Source organism: Chinchilla lanigera, unplaced genomic scaffold, assembly GCF_000276665.1.
Source record: "Chinchilla lanigera isolate Chin_1 unplaced genomic scaffold, ChiLan1.0 scaffold00042, whole genome shotgun sequence".
Taxonomy (NCBI): Eukaryota; Metazoa; Chordata; class Mammalia; order Rodentia; family Chinchillidae; genus Chinchilla; species Chinchilla lanigera.
In genome coordinates, this window is record NW_004955443.1 from 614835 (window position 1) to 639560 (window position 24726).

Genomic DNA, 24726 nt, shown 5'->3' on the forward strand with positions numbered 1-24726 from the left:
ATGTTACCTTTGCTCTACTTTCAAATTTATTAAGAGATGTGGCTTGAGAAATCCCTTTTTATCTGTCATGCTCATACATATTAATAAGCTCGGGTTCAAGCAAAGGATAGTGATGATTTCGTTGCTGTTATTTTCATCCACATACAAATCCGCAAATCCAATACTGAGTCGTGGAAATCCTCCTTTGTCAATGCCACAGAAGTGCTTCTTTCCCTCGGAATGAGTAGTAAAACTAGTGATGCGTACATGTTTAAGGAAAGAAAAAAGATCAGCATATTTACTGTTTTAAAGAAATTTGGACCTGGATTTTGACAATGTCAAGATTTTCAGTGTATACGTGTCCAGATACCACTGATTCCCACTCTTGAAGACACAGATATACTGTATTACTTAAACCACCAAAGGTAAGAATCTGGAGCTACAGTTGTACATATTCTTCCATCTCTGTTTTGACTTATTGAAGTATCAGCTTTTGCTTTGTTTTCTATGTTATATGCTTTTAGTTACAACTGGAAATTGCATCTTTATCTATTCTTGGCATTTCTGGCAGATGTGAATAGTAAAATACAATTTTAGTTAAAAATAGCAATAAATGAAGGTCCTTTGAGTATGATTTTGCTAATCTTAATATCACTACACAGTAATACTACATACTGCTTGCACATTGACATTTCATTTTTAAAAGTCAAAAGCAATAACTTTGGCAGATATACATTTCTCCAAAGAAACTATTAAATATTTATTGTTCTTTTTAAAATATTAGACTTTGTAGAGATGTGAAGGGAATCTGGAGATAGAGGGAGACAGGAAGATGGAGAGGGAAAAGGGAAATAAAAATGATGAAGATCTGATATTGCTTAAGATGAATAATACTATGTATTGCAAACATATTCTAATGAAAAAGAATATAAAAATAAAATATTTTAAGATAGAATAATGTCAAATTCAGATAAATGGCAATACAGATTACTTCCAAAACATGAGCTCCAACTCACTGGGAACTTAGGTCTTCGGCCCCTTTTAGAAACATTTTTATAACAACCTACATACTTCTTTTCAAATAAGCAAATGAGTAATCTCAATAGAAGGGCTTATCTAAGGCAGCATATTGTAGTGTGACAGGGCCACAGTTTCTTTCACCTTGCCTTCTTTTAACTCTCTGTGATAGGCAAGTATATTTTAATTAGACTGTCAGTAACTTATCAACTACTGTGATGTTTTATTTTTGTAAATTTAAAAACTACTATGTCATTTCTATTGGATCATAAGTATATGTTTTTAAGTATTGGTGACTTCATTCTATATTAGAAAGCTGGACACTAGTAGTTTTAAAAATGTTCCTGTGGGTCTTATAGTTGGTTTTTGTATTTTGATTTTTATGTATCCCTTAATTAATTTATCCGATCATACCTTCCTTCTTTCACTCAACTAGTCTCCATCACACCAGTCACCTGTCATTGTTAATCAAGCTGGCCAACAAAAGAGGGTGGGAGTGAAGCCTTAGGAAGTAAATGTTATATAAAGACCGAAGCTTTGTACGTTGCACTGTATATCCCATAGAAAATACACCCTCTGCCCTGCACTCTGGGAACATTAATCACAAACATAGTCTCAGTTAAGCAGAGAGAGTATACAGGTTGCAATCTATGGCCACAGTTAAATTTAGAAATTGATAGGAAAAGTGTAAATTAGGGAGCCTCTCCCTTAGAAATGATATTTGAAAAGGAAAAGCAACCTCAAAGAGCTATTTAACTGAACATAACAGCAGAATAGTAAAAGGTGAAAGATTTATACAACCTGAAGAGAAATGAGAGTATCATAATAGCAGAATAGTTAGTGCAGATTGTCCTAATAATGGCAATTTTTAAAATTGTGATATTAGCATGCTAAAAATTAAAAATCTTGGCAAAATAAATATTTTTAGAGAACAAATGTAAATTATGAAACAAAAAGACTGACTAATAAAATTGAAAGAAATTTTAAAAACTGTAAAAGAATTACCTCTAAAAAAGTCACACCCATTTGCAGGAAAATGAATGGAACTTGAGAGCATAAAGCTAAGTGAAACAAACTAGACACAGAAAATAAAATACTATGTGGTTTCTCTCATATAAGAAGCCAAAGACAGGTACTGGGAAACAGAGATAGATCTTTTGTAAATGAGATGGAAACCAAGCGATGAAGGGAATAGGGGGAGGGGAAGGGAGTGGAAAGTAAAAAGGGCTACGCTGTGTTGTGTACATGCACCACTCCCCTCCAAAAATGGAATCATTATGTGCTGCAAGCACATACTAGCCAGGCATTGTGGCGCTTGCCTATAATCCCAGCACTCCGGAGGCTGAGGCAAGAGGATCGCAGCAAGTGTTCAAGGCCAGTCTTGGTTGCATCCTGAGTTCAAAGCTGCCCTGAACTACACAGTGAGATCCTGTCTCAAATAAACAAAAAAAAAGTACTAATAAAAGTAAAAATTTGAAAGAGGAAAGAAATCTAAAATACAAATAAAATAAATAAATAAACAAATAAATAAATGAGACATGGTAGGAAATAAGAAAACAGACTTTTTAGGATGTAGGAGGGATGGATCAGGGAGGGAGGGATTAAGGGAGAGGAAGTAAAGGGATCAAAGATCAAGACACATTATATGCATGCACCAGTTCCTCCAAATGAATATAACTATTATGTATTGCAAATATACCACAATGAAGGTAAGCATTACATACTAACACATATAAAACTTTAAAATTTTTTTAAATGTTTAAGGTCATTGCACTCTAAATATTTTTTACTAATTAATTTATTCTATACACATACATGTAGTATTTCTGTCCAGGCATTGTCCTATACAGAAACTCTTCTTTGTTCCCTGTTGTATGGCCATTAATAGATCAAAGGCGTAAATCTACATAATGCTATAGCTGTTTACTTTGGACAATAATATACAGCACATGGACTGCCATAGTTAGTTTGGGCTGTGTATGGCCCTAACCCAAGCTAGTTCTTTCATATATCCCCTTAAAGGAGAAATATAATTTACCTTCCCATCACAAACATTTTGCCGAGATTTTGAACTAATCTAACGAGTCTGTGCTGGCCAAAGGCATGTAGTCATACCTAACAGTTATCAAGTGTCAAAGTACAAGTCAACCTGAGCTGTAACAGTTCGTATGGAGTTGATGAAAAGTAAACTGATAAAATGTAACATCTATTCTTTATAAAATAAGAATTGGCAATTAAAGAAAACTTCCTTATTGCAACAGGAAAATTAACCTGAATTTAAAGGGCGAGAAGTAGGAGAAATTCTAGATACTGAAATAAGATAAGGTGTTCCAAATATAGCACCATTTATCCACATTGTTCTATAGCTCCTGTTCAATACAATAAAAAACAGAAAAAAATAAATATTTTAAAGAAATAAAATTATATTTACCTGTGAATAATATGACTGCCTAACCAGAAAACCCAGTGGAATCAACTTTAAAACTATTAAAATTGATGAGAAGTTCAGTACAATGGTAGGCTACAAAATAATTATACAAATTAACTGCTTCCTTACAGACCAATAATAACTACTTAGACAATTAATAACAAATATTACTAATAAACAGAAAATTTAAATGCATAGAATAAATTTAATGAGAAATATTCATAGCTTGTTTGATGAAAATCGAAAGACAAAGTAGATTTTATAGCCATTAATAAATGAGAAGATATCCCTTGTGTGGTAATATCTTAACATACTGATTCTCCCCAAATTAATCCACAAATATATAAAATGTATTGGGAGTTTTCTTGGGAATGTGATTATTCTAAAAGCAACTGTCAGTAATAAATGTCTACACTGTACTGTTATAGAATAGTTATTAAACAGTAATCGATGGTCATTGAAATGCAGCCATCACTAAAATGATGAGTATAGATCTATATTTTTGGATTGGATGCACATGTAATGTTTGTGCAGTAAAATAATTAACAAAAGTAGAAAGAAAATTTGTATTGCTTATCACACACCAGGCATTATACAAAGTGCTGGAGATACAAAAAATGGAGCTTGTGGGTCCTGCTCTCAAACCTAGTAAGAGAGCCATTGGTATAATGGACCATAATTAAATAAAAGGTCATTGATGATAAATTCTGTATTTTATACGAGTACAAAGGAGGAGCCCAAGCACCCATGTACCCTAATACTGCTGTGTTTACCTGCTAGGACTACCATAATGAAATACAGCCAGATGCAAAAAGCTGCAGAATAAAAATGTTAGAAAAATAATTGTTTCTGTACTGAACATGTACAGACATTTTTCTTGTTATTCCTCTTTAAACACCCCAGTATAACAACTTATCAACATAGCATTTACATTGTGTTAGGGATTTAAAGAAAAAAGGAGGATGTGAGTAGGTTATATGCAAATTTTGTACCATTGATAGAGTGGTTTATGCGATAGAAATCCACTTCTCACAGTTTTGGGGGCTGGAAGTCCAAATCAAGGTGTTAATAAGTTTGGGGTTCTCTCTTAGACCTGGGGATGGCCATCTTTTTGCTCTGTCCTCACATGGTCATTCTTCTGCATGTGCATCTCTTCTGTCTCTGTGTGTCCACATTTCCTCTTAGAAGGACACTAGTCAGCTGGTACCAAGCCATAATTTTAACCTAATCATCTCTTTAAAGACCCTAACTCCCTCCCTTCTGTTTTAGTCACATTCTGAGTCACTCCAGAGTAAGGCTTCAAAATGTGAATTTTGAGGGGACACAATTCAGCTCCTAAAACCAGCCTGGCAGAGATAAGAGAATCACAAGTTTGTGCCCCGCTTGGCCCATTTAGGGACTTAGCAAGACCTTGTCTCAAAATGAAGAACCTAAGACATACTGGGGTTGTAGCTCAGTGTGGAGGCCCTGGGTTCAATCTCCAGTACCACAAACAAGCAAACAAGCAAACACTAATGACAACAAAAAAATAAGTACTTCCAGGAAAACTCATTTCCCCTACCTCTAGAAAATTCTAAGTTGCTCTGTGGAGCTATTTGTCATTCTTCTAACTAGTATGTTTGGCCTATGTACACACAACAGTGTCATTACTTTTGGGTTTTTCTTATGGACTTCTCTACGGCTGGAAGACTTCCTTAACTTGAAGATTGTCATCTGTATAACTTTTCACTAGCCTTTAATACAGCTGTTTATATATTTTTCATCAGTTCTCCATAGAGACTCACTACAATAGGGAGTACAGGTGTCATCATCCCCACCTTACAGAGGAGGAAACAGAGGCTCAGAAAGATCTGGGCCAACAAAAGTTTCACAGCAACTCACTAAGGATCTAGGGCTACAAACTAAACCCTTGTTAAGTAGGTTATTGCTGTTTTCAAGTGCAGAGCAGGCAAAGCTGGTTCTAGACAGTTACTCAACTTCTTTGGCATTGGTACATGTTAATAATAGATTGGACTCTGCAATTAAATACTGAGATCAAGCAAGAACTGGCTGATTGGTCAGTTGGTTGGTTGATGTTTGCCCTGTTGAAAAACAGATCTTCAGAACTTATTCCTCTTAAAACTTTGTACCATGTGACCAACAGGTGCTCTTTCCACCAATAAAAACATTTATTTTGAAGCAAAGATGCTGACACAAATAATTTTTGTTTGTAAACAGAATCTCCTTACAATATAATTTTTCTCATTCAAAACATATTAGAACGAGGATATTTTTGGAAAAATTTATTTGGATGAATTCTAAATAAAATCTGTAGCTCTTAGAATTGTAACAATGTTTCTTAGTTTCATTATCCTCTGGTTAAGTAAGATGTTAATGTCAGGGGAAGTTGGTTAAAGATTATATGAGTTATGTCCTGAAAAGAAGAAAAGTCACTATATTGCAACAAATATATATATATATATATATATATATATATATATATGTTTAAAATTAATCTAATAAAAAACTGATGGAAAAATATTAGGAAAAGCCAGGTGTGGTGGCACACAGGTGTAATGCCACGACTTGGGAGGCTGAGACAGAAGGGTTGCTGCATGTTTGAGGCCAGCTTGGGCTACAAAGTAAATTCAAGGCCAGTCTGAACAACATAGTGAGACCCTGCCTCAAAAAAGACCCCAAAATATATATATTAGGAGAAAATATGTGAACACAAAGAAGAAAAAAATAGTGATATTGAACTACTATAAATTTAGAATATTTAATGTTTCTGTGTACATATGTACAATTTTCAAATAAAATGATATAATAATATAAATATTACTATATATATTTATATTGCTATTTCTACGATCTGCTTACAATACATTGTGAGCATTTTTTCACATTGTTAAATAATGTTCTTTATGAAAAATACTAACATGTATCTTTTTACTGTAACGTTAATATGTTCACATTACATAAAATCCAAACAATCAGAGGTATATAATTCTTTTCTCTCCAGAGATAACTGTTATTTAATCCTTAATGGGTAGTGTTCTGTACATTTTAAAAATTATATCTCAGTTTTACTTGTTGCCTTGGTGGAGTAGAGTACCTTCTTTAGAAAGACTCTGTACTAATGGAGAGGAGACCATAATTTATTTTTTAAAAGGTACATGTTTCATTTTTTAATTCTGATATAATAAAGATTACATAAAAATAAAAAATACCTCCTTTATAATAATCTATGAGGACATTTGCACAGAATTCTCCAGAAACCATCAACAATTGAGAAACCTTTATATTTGTTGAATCATTTTTGACCATCTTCAAGTAATACTTAAGTATTATAACCATTCTCAGCTATATAATGTACATGATGCTTTCTAGTTTATGCATTAAATCAACCTTACAAGTGGCATTCCCTAACTTTGCTTGGGTGATATATGTGTATATATATCAGATTTATATTCATAAATATGAATCACAACATGGTTGTTATGGTAATGCTATTATATGAGTTAAATTACTATGCAGGTCATAAATAGGAAAATAAACATTTATTGCTATATGACTTAATGGGTTTACAGGTTAATAAAGTACACAAATGACATAAGTAAGTAGCACAGTTTTATGCTTACTTAACAAAGGTAAGCTTAAAGTACAACTAAGTCAGAGGACCAGGGTGCATAGTTACTTATGAGATAATAATGACACCTGACAGCAGAACCCAAGTCAAAAAATGGACCAAGTATATAAATATATAATTCACAAAAGAAGAAGTCCAAATGACTAACAAACATGAGAGTTTGTCCAACTTCATCACTAAATGCAAATTAAAAACCATGTATACATGAATTTGTTTTCATGTGTCAGATTGAAGAAAACTTTAAAACTGACAATATTGGGGGCTGGGGATTTAGCTCAGCGGCAAAAGCGCCTGCCTGGCAAGCGCAAGGTCGTGAGTTTGGTTCCCGGTACCGGAGAAAAACAAAAACAAAAACAAAAAAAAAAAACAAACAAAACTGACAATATTAATTACTGCTTGGGAGAAGTAGTATCTTTGTTTAGGTCTATCAGAATACGAAGTAATACACAAACCTAGGGCAGCAATTTGGCTGACTCTGGTAAATTGAAACTAGACCTAGCAATTCTACTGTTGAACGTGTAAATGAGAAGCACTCCTGCACATGTGTCTATGGAGACCTGCAAAGGATATTTATGGAAGTACTGTTCATAATACCAAAAATGGAAACTATTACATTTTCATTAATTAGGAAAAGAATCAAAATGGAAAGAAGGAATAAAATATGGAATACTATAGCCTATTATATTGGCAAGCAATACTATAAAATGAAATAGCTCCATGTCTAACAACATAGATAATTTCTGAGTGTAAAAAGTAAGTTGCAGAATTATGCAGAGAGGAAAATACTGCTTTGTAAAACTTTAAACATGCTCCAAGTTGTACTGTGGTGGTGGACACTCATGTGGATGTAAAGGGGTAGAGGATGGTTGGAAGGGCACATAGCAGACTTACAGCAGTGAGTGTTTCTAGGAGGTAGCAAAGGGGAAGGCAAGGATGAGGGTGGGAAGTGGCTACTTGTTAAAAGGCTTTAACTTCAGGTATAAAGTGTTATTTACTTTTTTCATACATCATAATGGAACTGAGAGCAAATTTGACAAAAGTCAACAGCTATTAATTCCTGGTGGTAGAACTATGTATAATATAATTTTACACTGCTTTGCATTTTGAGGTGGGGACCTATACATATCCACTAAGTAATTAATTTACATGATGCACAATACAAAAGATACACACATACACACAGTGATAATTATTCTTCCTCCACTCCTTTTGCCCAGTCCTGAGGTTCCTCTTCCTCAGAGGCAGGTGAGCACTGTTACCACTTTCATGTTGCATTTTTGTAGAGACTATTTTCTCTCTCTTTACTCACACCCACCCACACACACACACACACACACTTCCTCTTTCCTGCAAATGCTAGTACACTGTGTTTTTGAAGGATTTTTAATACCTGTTTGTGTAGAAATGCTGTTATTTTTAGTGACTGCATAGTGTTTCATCCCACGGGAAATCTTTTTGAAAGAAATTAATGATTGTAAAAGGAAAAGGGAAAAAGAAAGGAAGATTAGATTCTTGCAGAAAAAAAGATGATCATTCAGTAGACAGAATGATACCTAAAGATTTTAGAACAGGAATACAGTAGTAGGTGTTCTTTATAAGGATTAATTTGGGAGTACTTTGGAGGATGAAGCAGAGGGAGCAAGAGACTGGATCTGAATAAACCACTTAAAAGGATTAATCAAAGACAAGCAATAATTAGCCTCTGACAAGTTTGAGTTACAAAGTAACTGCAAGAGTAGAACATGTGATACTTGACAGAGAGGCTGGAGAAGGAGGAAAAAGTGTCAAAGAAAATACCTGCACAATCTAAGTGAACTTAGATGAGTGAAAGCAAAGAGACTGTAACAAGTAGGAAAGTCAGGAAGAAGGACTGGTTTGCTAGAGAAGGGAATGAAAGTCCCTTTGGATGTACTAGTCAAAGGACTCTGATGTGGATGCTTCAGAAATAAGTTTAAGGAGTTTGGCTAGTAGGAAGTAGTCACAATATTTGAATGAATGAATGAATGGATGAATGATTGAAAGAAATATGGTAGGGGAGCCAAAGAAGGTGGTAAAGCCTAGAAAAGTAGAACTGGAAAGGTTAATTTTTAAGGAAGAATATGGGTGAAAACAGGCAAATGGGCCCTCCGTTCCTCAGCAGTACAGGATGCTGGATGTAAAGTTGTATATTTAATTAATTTCTATAAAATGTGTGGTGCCACTACTACAAATGGAAAGACAGTGCAAAACAAAACAAAAAACAAAGATTGCTGGAGTGCAGTGAGTCCTGACATTTAGGAGCTGTTTACATTGTGGGGGTCTCAAACTTACTATTCATTGATGAAAAAGTGAGGCCCATGTCCACGTATCTCTCTATGGCCATAGAATCAGGAAACCCAGTCCTTCACAATCCTGATTTGCTGCGCCAGGATTTTATGGATCAGAAAAAGGTGATGAATGGAAGAGTTTGGAGTGGCAGCACAGCCGATTAGGATTCATTCCCTCTTCACTTTCTCTTCTGCTTCTTGCCCCCTTCCTTCCTTCTATTCCATTCACTTCGTGAGGTACTTGGTAGGTGCTAAACAGAGTGTTAAATGCTAAGATGATATGAATGAAACATCAACAAAGATTTTCCCTTCCTTTAAAGAACTCTGCCCTCATGAGAAATTACAGAAAAATCTTTTCTAATGTTTTTCCGGGGACAATACTTTTCAGAATTTCTTTGCAGTAGGGATTTAGGAACAGCCGTCTGGTTGAGAAGTGGCGCCTAGGAAGTTAACCTTAAAGCTGTATCTATTCCCCAAATCTACAAAATGTGTTTATTTCAGGTTTGGTGATTCTAAAAGATATTATTAGCAGATAAAACCATCAAGGTCGTCCCTGTAGTTTGGTCAATATTTTAAGATAGGCATTTTGAATTTATGTCACAGCATTGCAAATAATTGATTGAATCCAAAAGGCATGTCCCTGGCTTTCACGGAGAACACAGTACCATAGGGTGGAGTAGAGTTAAATATCACTTTGGGCAATTGGTGAGCGAGTTCCATATCAGGCCTTATATGAGCTGCAAGGAAGACCATATTGTCTATGTCGCAGGTTAAATGTGCTAACCAGTATCTATCCTGATGCCTGACTTCTTTGGCATTGTTTGTCCCTATGGTCTGAAAATATAAAGGCTAAAGGGAACATACTGAAGTTCCTTCTCACTTCCATGTGAGAGGCAAAAACAATTCCCTGAGGTATTCTTGCTTGAAGCAATCAGAAATGTTTCACTTCGGTGTCTGAAGAACTGTTCAGGAGCTGGAGAGATTCTAGTGATGCAGACTGGGAGCACCCGATCCACTTAGACAGGCCCAAGTTATCCTGCCTCCCAACTGCCACTTCTGCATCCCTCACTCCACTTTTACCTTTTCCCAGTGAGAGTTGTTTTTCTACTTTTGTCTGGAGTGTCCACTTATCTTGCTGCTGCTCCGTGTTTGTTGAATTGCTTGGCACATGCTATGGGGGGCATCCCTTTTCTGTTGAGGTACACTGTCCTCCGTGCAATCTCCACAGCTGTAGCACATGACACAGATGAGACACCTCAATCCCTAGTATCATAGATTTGTGTCTTCCCTAACCTTGAGGACCTTCTCTTCCTTTCCAATGTGGTCCCCAAGTCCTTGACTAAGATATGCTTCACCTTTACAGCAGCAACATTCTCTACTGCTTCTCATTTCTTGAGTGCAGTCTCCTCTGCTTCCAGCAGTTTCTTCTCACAGAACTGGTTCTTCAATCTTATTGAGATATTTGTCACTTTAATCTTTAATTTCCTAGTATGTTCTCCTTTGCCAGAAACCCTTTGTTCTTACAGCCTTGACCATGTTATTGCTCATCTATCTATCTATCTATCTATCTATCTATCTATCTATCTATCTATCTATCTAATCTATCTATCTATCTATCTATCTATCTCTATCTTATCTATCTTTATCTATCTATCTATCTATCTATCTATCTATCTATCTATCTATCATCTATCATGTCTATTTTAGGTACTGGAAATTGAACACAGGACCAGGCAGGCACTTGTGCCACTGAGCTATATCCCTAGCCCTGTCATTCGTCATTTACACGAGTCTCTCACAACCTCCTTTGCCTCCTTGCCTTTTTGCCCTGCCTCCTCTATCTAACCCCAGTTTCAACACTGATAGACAGTCTTGGCTTATTGCAGTCCATCACCTTAACCACTTGGCCATGACTACCCATTTTGGATTATTCCAGGTATTTGTTTTTCTGGGGCTCTATCTCATATGACTCACTGAGGTTTGTGAGAGAAAATCCCAGCATCGCAGTACTGCTTACACTGTCCCATCACTCAGGACCCCATTGAGGTTCTGTAATTCTTCTAAAACTTCATGCCTCTCCTGTTGCCAGTGCAGGCAGTGAGCCATTCTGAGTTCTCACCATGTTGGGAAACTGGGAGGATCATGGTTAGCATCCTCCAGCTCTCCAATCTGCATTTTTTTTACAAATGACAGAGCATTTGGTAGATAGTGATTTACTTTCTCACTCTGTCCTGCACATATGCGCATGCACACACACACTCCTATGAACTGCTTTTCACCATCTGACTGCTATAGTTACCTGAAGGCTCCTTATCCTAGGCACCGCATTCTCTCTTGCATTTGTTTCTGTACCTGGTGCTGCTTCTACGTAGACTCCTGTTCTGCATCATGGTGAGCTGTGCTCACTCTTTGTCCAAAATCTCTCCAGCCTAGGCTTTTCAGGAAGCCTTATGTCAAGTTCCCCGCAGAGGGTTAGGTCCATCTTTTTTTGGCACCCACAGCACTTTTGGCCTTGACTCATTTCCATCGGCTGGACATTACTATTTGTCCCTCTGGATCCCTTTCCACCATTTCTTCCCTGTGCTCTTTGGATTCAGTCAAAATCCCAGCAGGATATCAGCCTGCTTGGGGCTGGGGCAGAGTGGGTCAAGTACAAATGCCCTGGCTGTGGCTTGCCATGTGCTGGCCTTTTGCTTCAATGTTAAGTCACCATTCGCCCTAGGTACTTATTCTGCACAACTACCTGCCCTTTTAGAGCCAAGACAATTCTTCTTGTTTTTGGAGCCCAGTTGTGGTAACAGATTGGCTACTTCTACCTCCAGATCACTGCATCATTCTTTGAGATACCTCATTCTTTGAGATACCTTTACACGTTTGTAAATAGTAGCTTCATAAATAATCTCTTCTGAAATTATTCCTGTCTTAGCTTTCTGTCACTGTGACACATACCTGAGATAAACAACTTTAAGGGGGGGCTTTGGGGAATAGTCAAGATCCAAATTATAGCAATCCCATTTTGAGTATGCCTTTGTTTTTGGTTGGGACCATGACCAAGGACTTCCTTCAAAAGAGTTATATATCTATAACATATCCTTTCTGTCTTAGTCATGCACTGTGAATTTCTTGAAGGCATACATCATATATCTTGTTAATCTTTGTATTCATAGCAGTGAGAACATTTCCTGTTGCTAGTAGGTGCTGATAAATATTTTTGGAGGAGGGAAGGAAAACTTGGAAGAATAGAAGGATATAAGATTTTAGTCAAGTAGATTTCTCGTTTTAGTTTGACTTCCTAATGACTTCTTACTCTTCGCTCAGGCTCCAAATCAGTCCGGTTAGTTTTCTCTGTGTTTCTGCTCTGTGCAAATCACTTCCCTGCATGCTGTGGGGTGCTGGCTAGTGACTCAGCCTTGACTCTGTTCTCTGGAATTTTTTTCTCATTGAAAGGCCACGAGTAGCTAAAGTCTAGTAAAGTTGGAGCTGTCTCTTGGGGGTGGGAGATGAAAGTAGAGTATGATACTCAATAGGTCTGGAACAACTCCCACATCTAATAGGAAGAGGATTGTACCATTTATAAGTACCATTTTGTACATATAATTGGGAGATGTGGAACAACTCCCACATCTAATAGGAAGAGGATTGTACCACTTATATGTACCATTTTTCCTTTATCAATTCATCATTTGATGGATAGTTAGGTCATTTCCCTTTCTTGGTTACTATGAATAGTGCTACAATGAACATGGGAGGTAGATGCCTCTCTGACACACTGATTTCATTTTTCTTGGATATATACTCAGTGGTAGGGTTGCTGAATCATATTTTTTGAGGACCCTCCATACTGTTTTCCATAGAGGCTATACTAATTGACACTTCCAACAACAGTGTGGAAGTGTTTCCCTTTCTCCACACCTTGCTAGCACTTATTTTCAGTCATTTTGATGGCAATCATTCTTACTGGAGAATATTAAGGGAGAAGTTGAGATTCCAGAGCAAGAACTTTTAATACAACTAACCTACTTTTCCTCTACACAACTACTGGATGAGCCTTCCTACAGTACACTTGGGACAACATTATTTTCTTGCCTTTAAATTTTTGAATGACTCCTCCTTTTCTGTGGGAAGAAGAATGAGCTTCTCTGTTGACAGAGTGCCTTTACTTTCACAGATCTGTTTTCCACTATTCTATGTGTAGACATTAAATCAGATTAATTTCTATTGTGCAGCAGGGCTTTCTGTATCTCACATTCATGCCTTTCCTCAGGAATTCCCATTTGCTACACAGGAAGGTCTTTTCCTTACCTCACTTCCGCCTGACAAATCCTGTTCACTCATGTCCCTCATTTCCTATTTGCTCTCAGATCTGTTTGCCCTCCCCTACCTGCTCTTGCAACCTATTCATTGGGCACAGACTTAGATGACTGGGGTGTATATTTTTTATTTTAATTTCATTTGTTCTTTGCTAGTGCATAGAAATAAAATTCATGTTTCATGTTGATTTTTTATGCCTATGACCTTGAGAAATTCACTTATTTGTTCTAATCATTATGTATAAATTCTTTAGGATTGTCTACATACACTACTATGTCATTTACAAATAATCATAGCTTTGTTTCTTCCTTTCCAATTAAAATGACTCTCTCTCTCTCCTCTTACTGCAAGGGCTGGGACTTCTAGTAGAATGCTGAATACTTGCTTTGTTCTTGCCCTTAGGAGAGAGAACTTCAGTATTTTTGGTACATGGTCTTTATCAGATTGAGGAACTTTCTCTCTATTCTTTGTTTGCTGAGCATCCCTATTATGAGTCAGTATAAAATTTTGTCAAGTACATTTTCTATACCAGTTAAAATGAGTGTAGTTTTTCTCCCTATCTTTTATTCTATCAACATGGAGAATTTAGTGATTATTTTAAAATTGAAACCTATAGTTTTTTTGAAGTTATGAAACTTTTTTAGTGTAAGCAATAATAGTTGCTTGTGAATTTTGACTGTAAGAATTTATTTAAAGATTTTCAGATTTGTATATCTGATTGTCAGAGAGGTCACAGAGAGGACATATGTTTGTCCTTGTAAATAAATGCTAAAGTTGGCTAAGTTGGCTTTACTGTCTTCCCTCCCACAAGTGATATGACATTAGTGTTAGCCTTTTAAATTTTAGCCATTATACTGGATATCAAACTGTTATCTCATTTGGGTTTAATTTTTAGTTTAACTAAATATGATGACTCATGATGTTAAGTGCATTTTCAGTGTTCATTGGTTACTTATTTAAAAAATTTTAAAACTAATACTCAAAGACAAAAATTCCATACATTAATGGAGTCCCATGGCATGCTCTAATACATGTGTACATTGCTTAATGTTTAACATAGATTATATGTGTTTATCTCCTCAAATATTTATCATTTTTTATGGTAAAAACTTTCAAAATCTTTTCCTCCAGTTTTTTTGTTGTTGCTTTTTTTGAGGGTTTCATTATGCAGTTCAGGATGGCCCTGAGCTCACTTTGTAGCCCAGGCTGGTCTTGAACTTACAATGATACTCCTGCCTCAGCCTCCTGAGTGCTGAGATTACAGGTGTGTGCCACTACAGCTGGTTTCTTGTAGCTTTTTGAAATGCCTAATACCTTAGTATTACCTATAGTCACCTAACTATGCAGTAATATGCCAGAATTTCTCGCTTTTATCTGATTACAACATAGTACCCATAGATCAACATGTCCCCACATGGCCCCTACCCTTCCTCACTTCTGGTAACCTACCATTCTGTCAACTTCTATGAGATCAACTTTTGTGGCTTTCATGCATGAGATCATGCAGTATTTTGCTTTTTCTGCCTGCCTCCTTTCTCCTAACATAATGATCTTTAGTCTTATTTATGTTGCTGCAAATGTCAAGGTTTCATTCTTTTTTCAATAAATGAAGAATATTTCATTGTGTATATGTACCATTTTTCCTTTATCAATTCATCATTTGATGGATAGTTAGGTCATTTCCCTTTCTTGGTTATTATGAATAGTACTACAATGAACATGGGAGGTAGATGCCTCTCTGACACACTGATTTCATTTTTCTTGGATATATACTCAGTGGTAGGGTTGCTGAATCATATTTTTTGAGGACCCTCCATACTGTTTTCCATAGCGGCTATACTAATTGACACTTCCAACAACAGTGTGGAAGTGTTTCCCTTTCTCCACACCTTGCTAGCACTTATTTTCAGTCATTTTGATGGCAATCATTCTTACTGGAGTGAGGGATATCTCCTTTGGCGTTGCTTTTTGCTATTGTGCTATTGGAATTTCTTACATCTTTTGGATATCAGAATGTCAGATGTGTAGTTTGCAAATATTTTCTCCCATTCTGTAGGTGGTGTTTTCACGCTGTCAGTCATTTCCTTTTCTGTACAGAAGCTTTTTAGTTAAATGTAATCCTGTTTGTTTCCTGTGCTTTTAGTGTCTTGTCCAAAAAGTCACTGCCCATTCCAAATCCCGAAGCATTTCCTTATTTTTTTCTATTACTTTCATAGTTTAAGATCTTACATTTAATTCTTTAATTCATTTTCTTTGTTTTTGTATCTAGTGGGAGATGTGCCCACTTTCACCCTTCTGCATGTGGATACCCAATTTTCTCAGCAGCATTTATTAAAAAGACTGTTCTTTCTCAATGTGTGTTCTTAGCACCTTTGTCAAAAATCACTTGATTATACATGCATTTATTTATTTCTATGCTCTCCATTCTATTCTTTTGATTTATCTGTTTGTTTTTATGCCACTATCATGCTGTTTTGATTCTTACAGCTGGGTGGTACATTTTGAAGTCAGGCAGTATAGCCTGTCTTTCTTTCTTTCTTTTTCTTTCTTTCTTTCTTTTTCTTTCTTTCTTTCTTTCTTTCTTTCTTTCTTTCTTTCTTTCTTTCTTTCTTTCTTTCTTTCTTTCTTTCCCTCTCTTTCTTTCTTTCTTTCTTTCCCTCTCTTTCTTTCTTTCTTTCTTTCTTTCTTTCTTTCTTTCTTTCTGTCTGTCTATTGTAGTCAGGGCTTATAAGGGAAAAGATTTAATACAGGACACATAATTTATAAGATTACTTTATAATATTCACCCAAAAAGTAAAATGCAAGAGTCTGGGAGATCTGTCCACATACTAGAGACCCAAAGAATCCAACTGAGAGCCTGGATCTCATGGCAATGTCCTGTACGAATCCAGCCAAAGACCTGGAGCCCACAGCAATGAATCCAGCTGGAGGCCTAGAGCCCACGACAATGTCTCATGCAAGTCTATATCAAGGACCTGCACTGGCAAGGCCCAAATGTCAGTGGTGGAAGTTAGAAAGTCTGTACTAGTGGGATGAAGTGTCTGCACTGGAGCCAAGAAACGACACTCAAAGTAAGGACTAGAGCTCCCCAAAGAGAACTGCAGCCCTCCTCAGCAAGGACCCGAGCTGCTCCTATAATAACAGCCAATTCATACCAGGAAAGCCATCTTCCCTACAAGTTCTCTTTTTATGCTGTTGGCAACAATCCTTAGGCGGGCCTTCCACATCCAGCACCACAATGATTCAGTTCAGCTCGGTGTTACAAGTTGACCATTAGTTAATCCACCACTTTTTCCTTTCTTTTGCTTTCCTTTGCTTTGCTTTGCTTTCCTTTCCTTTTCTTGCCTTCTTTCTCTCTCTCTCTCTCTTTTTTTTTTTTTTCTAGAACTGGGAATTGAACTCACGACCTCGTGCTTGTCAGGCACTTCTTTCTTTCTTATACTGGGGATTAAAACCAGAGGCACTTTGCCAGTGAGCTAAATACTTACCATTTTAAAATTTAGATATTTAATTTTGGGATGGGTTCTCCCTAAATTGCTCAGACTGACCATAAACTTGTAATTTTCTTGTCCCATCTTCCAAGAAGCTGGGATTTCAGGTGTGTGCTATGGTGCCTAGCCATTTTTTTTAAGAAAGCCTTTGCTATTTTAAGATTTTTGTGATCCCATATAAATTTTAGTATTGTTTTTTCTAGTTCTGAGGAATGTCATTGTTATTTTGATGGAGATTGCTTTGAACCTATAGATCACTTTGGGTAGTTTAGATATTTTAACAGTGTGGATTCTTATAAACCATGAACTCAGGATGTCTTTTCACTTTTTGTGTCCTTTTCAACTTATTTCATTGATGTTTTATAAACTTCCATTATAGTGATTTTTCACCTGAGTAAATTTACTCTTAGGTATTTTATTATTTTTTGAAGTTGTTGTAAATGAGACTACTTTATTTCTATTTCAGATAATCTACTATTAACATAGAATATCACAATTGAGTTTTATGTATTGATTTTATATCTTACAATGTTACTGAATTCACTTAGTAGTTTTAGTAGTTTTGGAGAGGTGATTTGTGGGTTTTTCTCTACACACCATCACGTCATGTGCAAACTGTAACAATTTGATTTCTTTTTCAACTTGTGTTTTATTTCTTTCTCTTGACTTCCAGTTCTATCTTAAATAAAAGGGCAAAAGTGGGTACCCTCGTCTTGTTCCAGATCTTTAAAAAAAGCTATTCAGTCTAATGTTCGATAGTGGTTTATTATAAATTGCCTCTATTATGCATTCCTTCTATATCTACTGTATTCAGAGTTTTTAATCATGAAGGAAAGTTGAATTTTCCCAAATGCCTTCTCTGCATCTATTGAAACAATCATATGGACTTTGTCCTTCATTCTGTTGATATGGTAATTATTAATTAATTATGGTCCCCAACTGTTATTGTAGTAGAACCTATATCTTCCTTAGGCCTACTGATATTTGCTTTATATATTTGTGTGCCTAATATTGGGTGTCTATGTATTAGAATTATTATTTTCTATCTCTGAGTTGACCAACTTATCATTATACAGTGACCTTGTCTTTCTGTTTTACTGCTTTAGATTTGAAGTTTATCTTATCTAAATATGGTCACACCTGCTTTCTTTTGAATTTCGTTTGCATGGAATACATTATTTGATCTCTTCACTTCAGTCTTTGTGCATGTTTAGAGATGAAGTGAGTTTCTTATAAGCAACGTATAGTCAGGTCTTGCTTTTTCATTCATTCAGTCACTCTGTCTTTTACTTGGAGAACTTAACCTATTTCCATTTAAGATAGTTATTGATAGTTATTGCAGTCATTATGCAACTTGCTTTCTAGTTTTGTCTTCCTCCCTTTTCTACCTTCCTTCCTTCCTTCCTTCCTTCTTTCCTTCCTTCCTTCCTTCCTTCCTTCCTTCCTTCCTTCCTTCCTTCCTTCCTTCCTTCCTCTTTTACTGTCCTCCTTGGTAGTTAAGAGAATTTCTCTAGTTATAGTGTTTTTATTTCTTGTTTATTATTTTGGGTTTTTCTATTATAGAGCTTCGTTTTGTGATTGCAAGAAATCTTGCAAAACATCTTTTGCTTATAACAAATGATAACATGGACAAAAAAAACCAAATAAAAACAAACAAAAAACCAAAAATACTCTAATAAAAGCCAGGCATGGTGGTGCATGTCTGTGACCCCAGCTCTTGGGAGGCTGAGGCAGAGGATCACCATGAGTTCAGGGCTATCCTGGGCTCCACAATGGGTTCAAGGTCATAGTGAAACTGTCTCAAGAAAAAACCCTAATAAGAAAATTTTCCACTTATATACTATTTCTTCCCACGTTATCCATTTTTGTTTTGTTGAGACAGGGTTTCACTGAGTAGTACAGGCTGGCCTTGAGTTCACTAGGTAGCCCAGGCTGGTCACAAACTTGTGGAAATCCTCCCGCCTCAGCCTCCCAACTGCTGGGATTACAGGTGTGTGCCACCATGCCTAGCTGTCCCATGTTATGCATTTTTGAGCTCATTTTGCATATTTCTATATTTTTTGTCTTTTAACATCTTAATTTAGTTATTTTTAAAACTATTTTTATACCAACAATAGGATTATTTACATACCATGCTTGCAATGTTAGACCATTCTGATTTCATTTGGATAATTACTCTTACTAGTGAGTTTTATACCTTCTTATATTTTCTTCTTACTTGTTTATGTCTCTTTCTTTCAGCTTGAAAAACTTTCTTTAGCATTTTACATATATATCCTCTAAGCTTTAATTTGTCTTGAATGTCTTTACCCTTTCATTTCTGAAGGATGGCTTTGCTGGGTATAGTATTCTTGGTTGACAGTTTTATTTTTTTCCTTCAGGGAAAAATTCAGGGCTGGGGATATAGCTCAGTAGCATAGCAGCTGCCTGGCAAACGCAAAGTCCTGAGTTCAACTCCTAGTACCCCCCCCCAAAAAAGAAAAATTCACTGAAAATTTCACACCACTTTTTCTTGGCCTACAAGGTTTCTGCTGAGAAGACTGCTGCCTAGCAAGTTGTATACCCTTGTGCGTTTCTCAGCTCCTTCCTCTTGTAGCCCTTGGAATCTTCTCTTTATCTTTCACCTTTTGGAGCTCAGTTATAAGATGCATTGGGGTTGGTTGAGTTAAATTTGGTTTTATTTTAATTTTATTTTGATCAGTATGTGTTTGCAGTATGTAACGATTATGTCCATTGTGGGGAGTTGGTGCATGTATATAGCACACCTTACTTCTTTTTACTTCCTTTCTCCTTTCCTCTCTCCCCCTTTGGCTGAGTTAAATTTGACTGGTGACTTTGGCTTTCTTGAACCATAAAATTGTCACATCAAATTTTCTTAATTATGATTATTAATTTTGTAGTAAGCAATCAAAGTAATTCTTTTCTAGAACGTGATTTTATTTCTGCAGTAAAGATAAATATATTTTGTAGCTCCCACTCAATTACTCAAATTTTCACTGAAAAATAAAATAATAAAAATAATAACATGTTTGGGGTACACAGTTAAGATTTAGTGCAGGATTCATTCCATCTTAATATTAAAAACTTTCATATTTGCCAAGTATTGTATTCAGCAGGTCTTGGTAAACTTTTCCAAAGAGCTCACAATTTAGCCAAGGAGCTGAATGTGCTAATAGCTATTATTAGTCAGGATATAAAGAGGTAGACATAGGAACAAAAGGCATGGGACCAATTCTTCTACCCAAGTAATTACTGAAGTCTTCACAGAGGTCATGTATGGACTGACTTTTGAAAGGTAAATAGGTTTTCCCTGGGGAAACAAGAGTCAAGAATTCCATATTAAGGAATGAGTCCCATGAGTGCAAACTACACACACATCTGTCTAATATAGTACCAAATGGTTATAGTATAGCGAAATGGCCAAAGCTGATCAAAATTCCTGGATTTTTGGAAACCTCAGTACTCTTAACTTCAGTGAAATCAGTTCTATATCTCAGGGTGGGGCGTCCCTAAAACAGCTTAAGGATATTTCAGTGTCATTGCTAAACTAGCTTTCTTCACATTTCCTGTAGTGCTTGTGAACTTGGGACACACCAGGCAGTGATTTTTTTACTTCTTGCATAAAAGATTCATGAATATATTTAGGTACAATATTCTCATTGTCTTGAAAGATTAGGATACTGTAAAAATTTACAATAAATTCTGAGAACTATTATGATGTAGATCTTCAAATGCCAACAGAATAGTTGGGTATAATGTTCTTCCTGTAGTTTCTTCAAACAAATAAAAATATTTTGGCAATGACTTCTAACTTTCACTCACCTCACTTGCACGCTTTTTCCATTTTTTTCTTTCCCCTTTCACACTTCTCTCCTTATGCTTTCTCCTTCCTTACTCTCACTAGAATTTCAACATTCTACAGCACGTGTTGTAGAATCAGAAGAAAAATGTGTTGTGTTGAGAATCAGAAGAAAAATTCGTGCACTTGTAAAATAATAATAACACATTGCCTGTTTTAAATCAAAGGAACTTTAATTTGGGGAATAAGGAGGTAATATTTATTGGAAGGCCTTCAAAGTGGCTCTCAAACTGAACCCTAGAATAGCATTTCAGAACTGGCCTGCAGGAGATTTTCTTTCCATTTTCTGCAAAGTGGGCAGCAAGGAAGCTCGCTGGAACAATTTATTCAAGATTACATAACCTTAGCTGCGAACCAGGAATTGGGAAGCCACTTCTACTGTAACTGGACTCAAGACCCAATCTAATCCTGCTAGGTCCATTTCAGTAAAAACTGGATGCCTTGCCTGCAGCACTCAGAATGCTTGTGACGAGAGTTTCCTTTCAAAGAAAGCCCAATGACCCCCGCCTGTTCATGCTGGAGTCATAGCGGGGTTGGAGGAATCATTGTCTTCACCTCACTTCTGCCTTCCAAACCTCATACAAGTGCACTTGATTGGCTAAAGTGGCACCCGGAAGTGGAACTGCAAAGTAATCTGAAGGATGCAGATTATTAGCTCCTCCCATCTTTGCAGAATGTGAAAATGTACTAGAAGGAGAGAAGAATGGATGCTGTGGGCCAGTCCACCATGTCTACCATCCTAAGAATCATTCCAAATTTACTGTGAATTCAGTGAGTTTTCATAACTCCTAATGAACAGTCACATAAACATAGATTTTTAAAATTCAAAGACAAGATTTGTTCACTCAAAAAGTATTTCTTGAGTGCCTATTATATGCAAATACTCTGCTATAAGGGCACATTCAAAGAGTAGCAGACTTGGAGGCATATGATAGCAAAAGTTAGAAATCAATTAGAGGCCTGTGACCACAGGCTTCTGCAGCTTGTCACGTAGCTAGCTTACTAAATTCAGTCAGCCTTGACTATCTGCTTCTCTTTGATAATGCTCTGGGCCAACTTGACTGTGTCCAGCTTGTTTTCCTTAGTTAGAAAAATATATGTTGTTTCCAACTTGCTTCAAGGACTTCATGTCTGGGACAGACTGGCCCAGTCAAGGACCCATTTAACTCTACTAGCTTTGCTCACAAACCCCTCTTCTCCTTCACAGAATATTCCTGTCTAATGATAAACAATTCCTTCTAAGTAAATCTGCCTGACAACATATGACTTAATTCATGTAATCTATTTATCCAGTCTTGTAGTAACTTCCTATCAGCTTTGTACTTCCCACTTGCAAACCCTATTTAAACTGAACTCAAACCAGCCTCTGGGCTGGTGATTTGAACTTCTGGGTTCCCCAGCTTGCTAGCACAATAAAAGTTGCCTCCTACCTCCTCAGTGCAAAGACTTGCATTTGGTTTGATATTGATTTTCTGCAACACTGCTATGTTGCCAGAGGTCTCTGCCTTTGAGAAGATTATAGCCCAAATGTGAAGGCAAGGGTGCCTAATAATTTAACAGAGGGAAAAGTAATTGAAACATGTCATCAATAGACTGGCTTAGTAACTAGGTGAACTACTTACTGAGCAGATGCTAATTGTGTAGCATCACAAATACTAGACATTTGAAGGATAAAAAAGAACTTTTAAGAAATTGTCCTAGGTTAGAAGAACTCATAAACTAATTGAAGAACTGAGACATATACACAGCACTGTTAAATGATAAAATTAGGAAGGGCTAATACTCCAACTATTTGACTGCGATTATAGTAGAAAACTGTTTAACAATGATTGCAGTTATTGGGTGCTTGCCAATCAGAAACAGCATCTCTAGATAAACAGTTATCTCTAGACAGGTAACTAATCTGTCTGTCTCAGTGGGACCTTTACACAGCGGCTCTGTTCGAATGTGTATGATGACTGTATATCCTAAAGGTCTCTGGGCCCTTGGAGTCTTTGGATCTAAACAAGCTTGAATAACCATGGACAGCACTTACTTCTGGTTCCGGCCTGACCAGTACTTTCAGGACCTCCAGGCTTGCCTCTTCAAAAAGTCTTTCCAAGGTTTTCCAGGCATCTCAAGGGATGACTCACATGTGCAAATTTTTGTGGAGATAAGTTTATTCTTTTGAGTGCTTGTTCTTTTAACAGTAGGAATCACTCTGCAGAGCCAGACGATCAAGGGAAGCAGGAAACTAAAGAAAGAGTACTCTCTACTCTACAGCCAAGACCGTTCTGGCTGTATTTGTAGCCACAGGAGCAGCAGAGGACAGCATCCTCCTTGTTACCAGTGTTCTCAGGGTGGGTGCATCAGATGAGACAGACAGTCCTTCATGAGGAGCATGGACAGAAATCGTCCATGAGGAAAGCTAATGTAGGTAGAGAAGACAATACAGTAAACAGCAGTGACTTTAATATGGCACATGCAAGCAGCATCCAGGAAATGAACTGAGATTTGGTCCTGCCCGCTCTAACTGCTCAACTGCAGCATAGAGCAGTCATTTTCCATATGGGACTGTGAGGTGTGGACAGGGGTTCCTATTCTGAGCAATTTACAGTATTTACTTTTTCTTTGCTCTATCTTCTTCTTTCTCTTCTTCCCACTAATTGCCTTCAGCTTTCCCATGGTTTTTATTTTTTTCCTCCTTTTTCTATTTCTTCCTTCTCTGCTTTCTACTTTTCCATTTCTCCTAGGAAATGACATACTGATTATAGTTAAGGACATGTTTTTGCAACATATTAATTGGATTATATCATCACTATAACTTAGGGGACCTGCTGAACTGCCTCTCTTTCTTTGAATAACTGTAGGAATTAACAGCTGATGATACACAGTTTGATATCTTCTGTAACTACTTTATACTAATACTTGTTTGGTGTTACTATGTTGGAGACCCTATGGTTTTGTTCTATGCTTATACTTCTGGAATGTTTCAAATGTGGGATAAATCCAAAATAAAAAACAAACAAACTCTACGCCTCTGGTATACCTTTGAATGAAAGTATACTAAAAATTCATCAATGTAAATTAAGGGATAGACCATGTTTGTATATTTTTAAAGAATAATCCCTATTTAAAACTGGAAATGAATATTATCACAGCCCTAGAAAAAGATAAAGTGAAACTTATGGTTGTATGTAGGAATATATAACAATAGTCTTCTCATTAGTAAGATTTTTCTCTCCTCAGATACTAAACTAACCATGAAGACAAGTATTATCAATACACGACACTCCTTTATAAATATCCCCAATGCGGTTGCACCAGATATTGAAAAGGAAATAAGAAGGATGGAAAATGGAGCGTGCAGGTAAATCCATGCATTTTCTCATGCATTTTAAATACTAGCCACAATTCTTTCATTTAGTTAGGTTTAATTGCAATTTGACTATAATTTGTAACCTTGAACTTTATAAAGTATTTAGTGAATTTACTTATACTTTGAAGCAGGGTAATTTGTCTAACCAAAAAAAAAAAAATTATTATTGTGGCCATGCTTTTTGAAAGCACCTATGCCAAATACTTCTTTAGTTATGGGTAGAGCCTTTCCTCATAGGACATTTCATATATATATATATATATATATATATATATATATATATATATATAAAGTGCTTATCCTATAAAATTAATACAGAAGGTATGGACATGTGGTTGGAATTTCTTTT

At 36.4% G+C, this 24726-nt stretch overlaps 1 protein-coding gene across 1 annotated transcript in view; it reads left to right on the forward strand.

Annotated features, from left to right (window-relative positions):
• Positions 1-226: 226 nt before the first annotated feature.
• The window catches only part of Cnga1 (cyclic nucleotide gated channel alpha 1), a 34633-nt gene continuing 10133 nt past the window's right edge, over positions 227-24726 (forward strand). Inside the window, exons 1-2 of the mRNA XM_005391887.2 lie at positions 227-404; positions 24248-24368. Of these exons, the coding sequence (XP_005391944.1) occupies positions 24262-24368 (107 nt within the window). The 5' untranslated portion in view covers positions 227-404; positions 24248-24261. The remainder of the gene's footprint in view (positions 405-24247; positions 24369-24726) is intronic.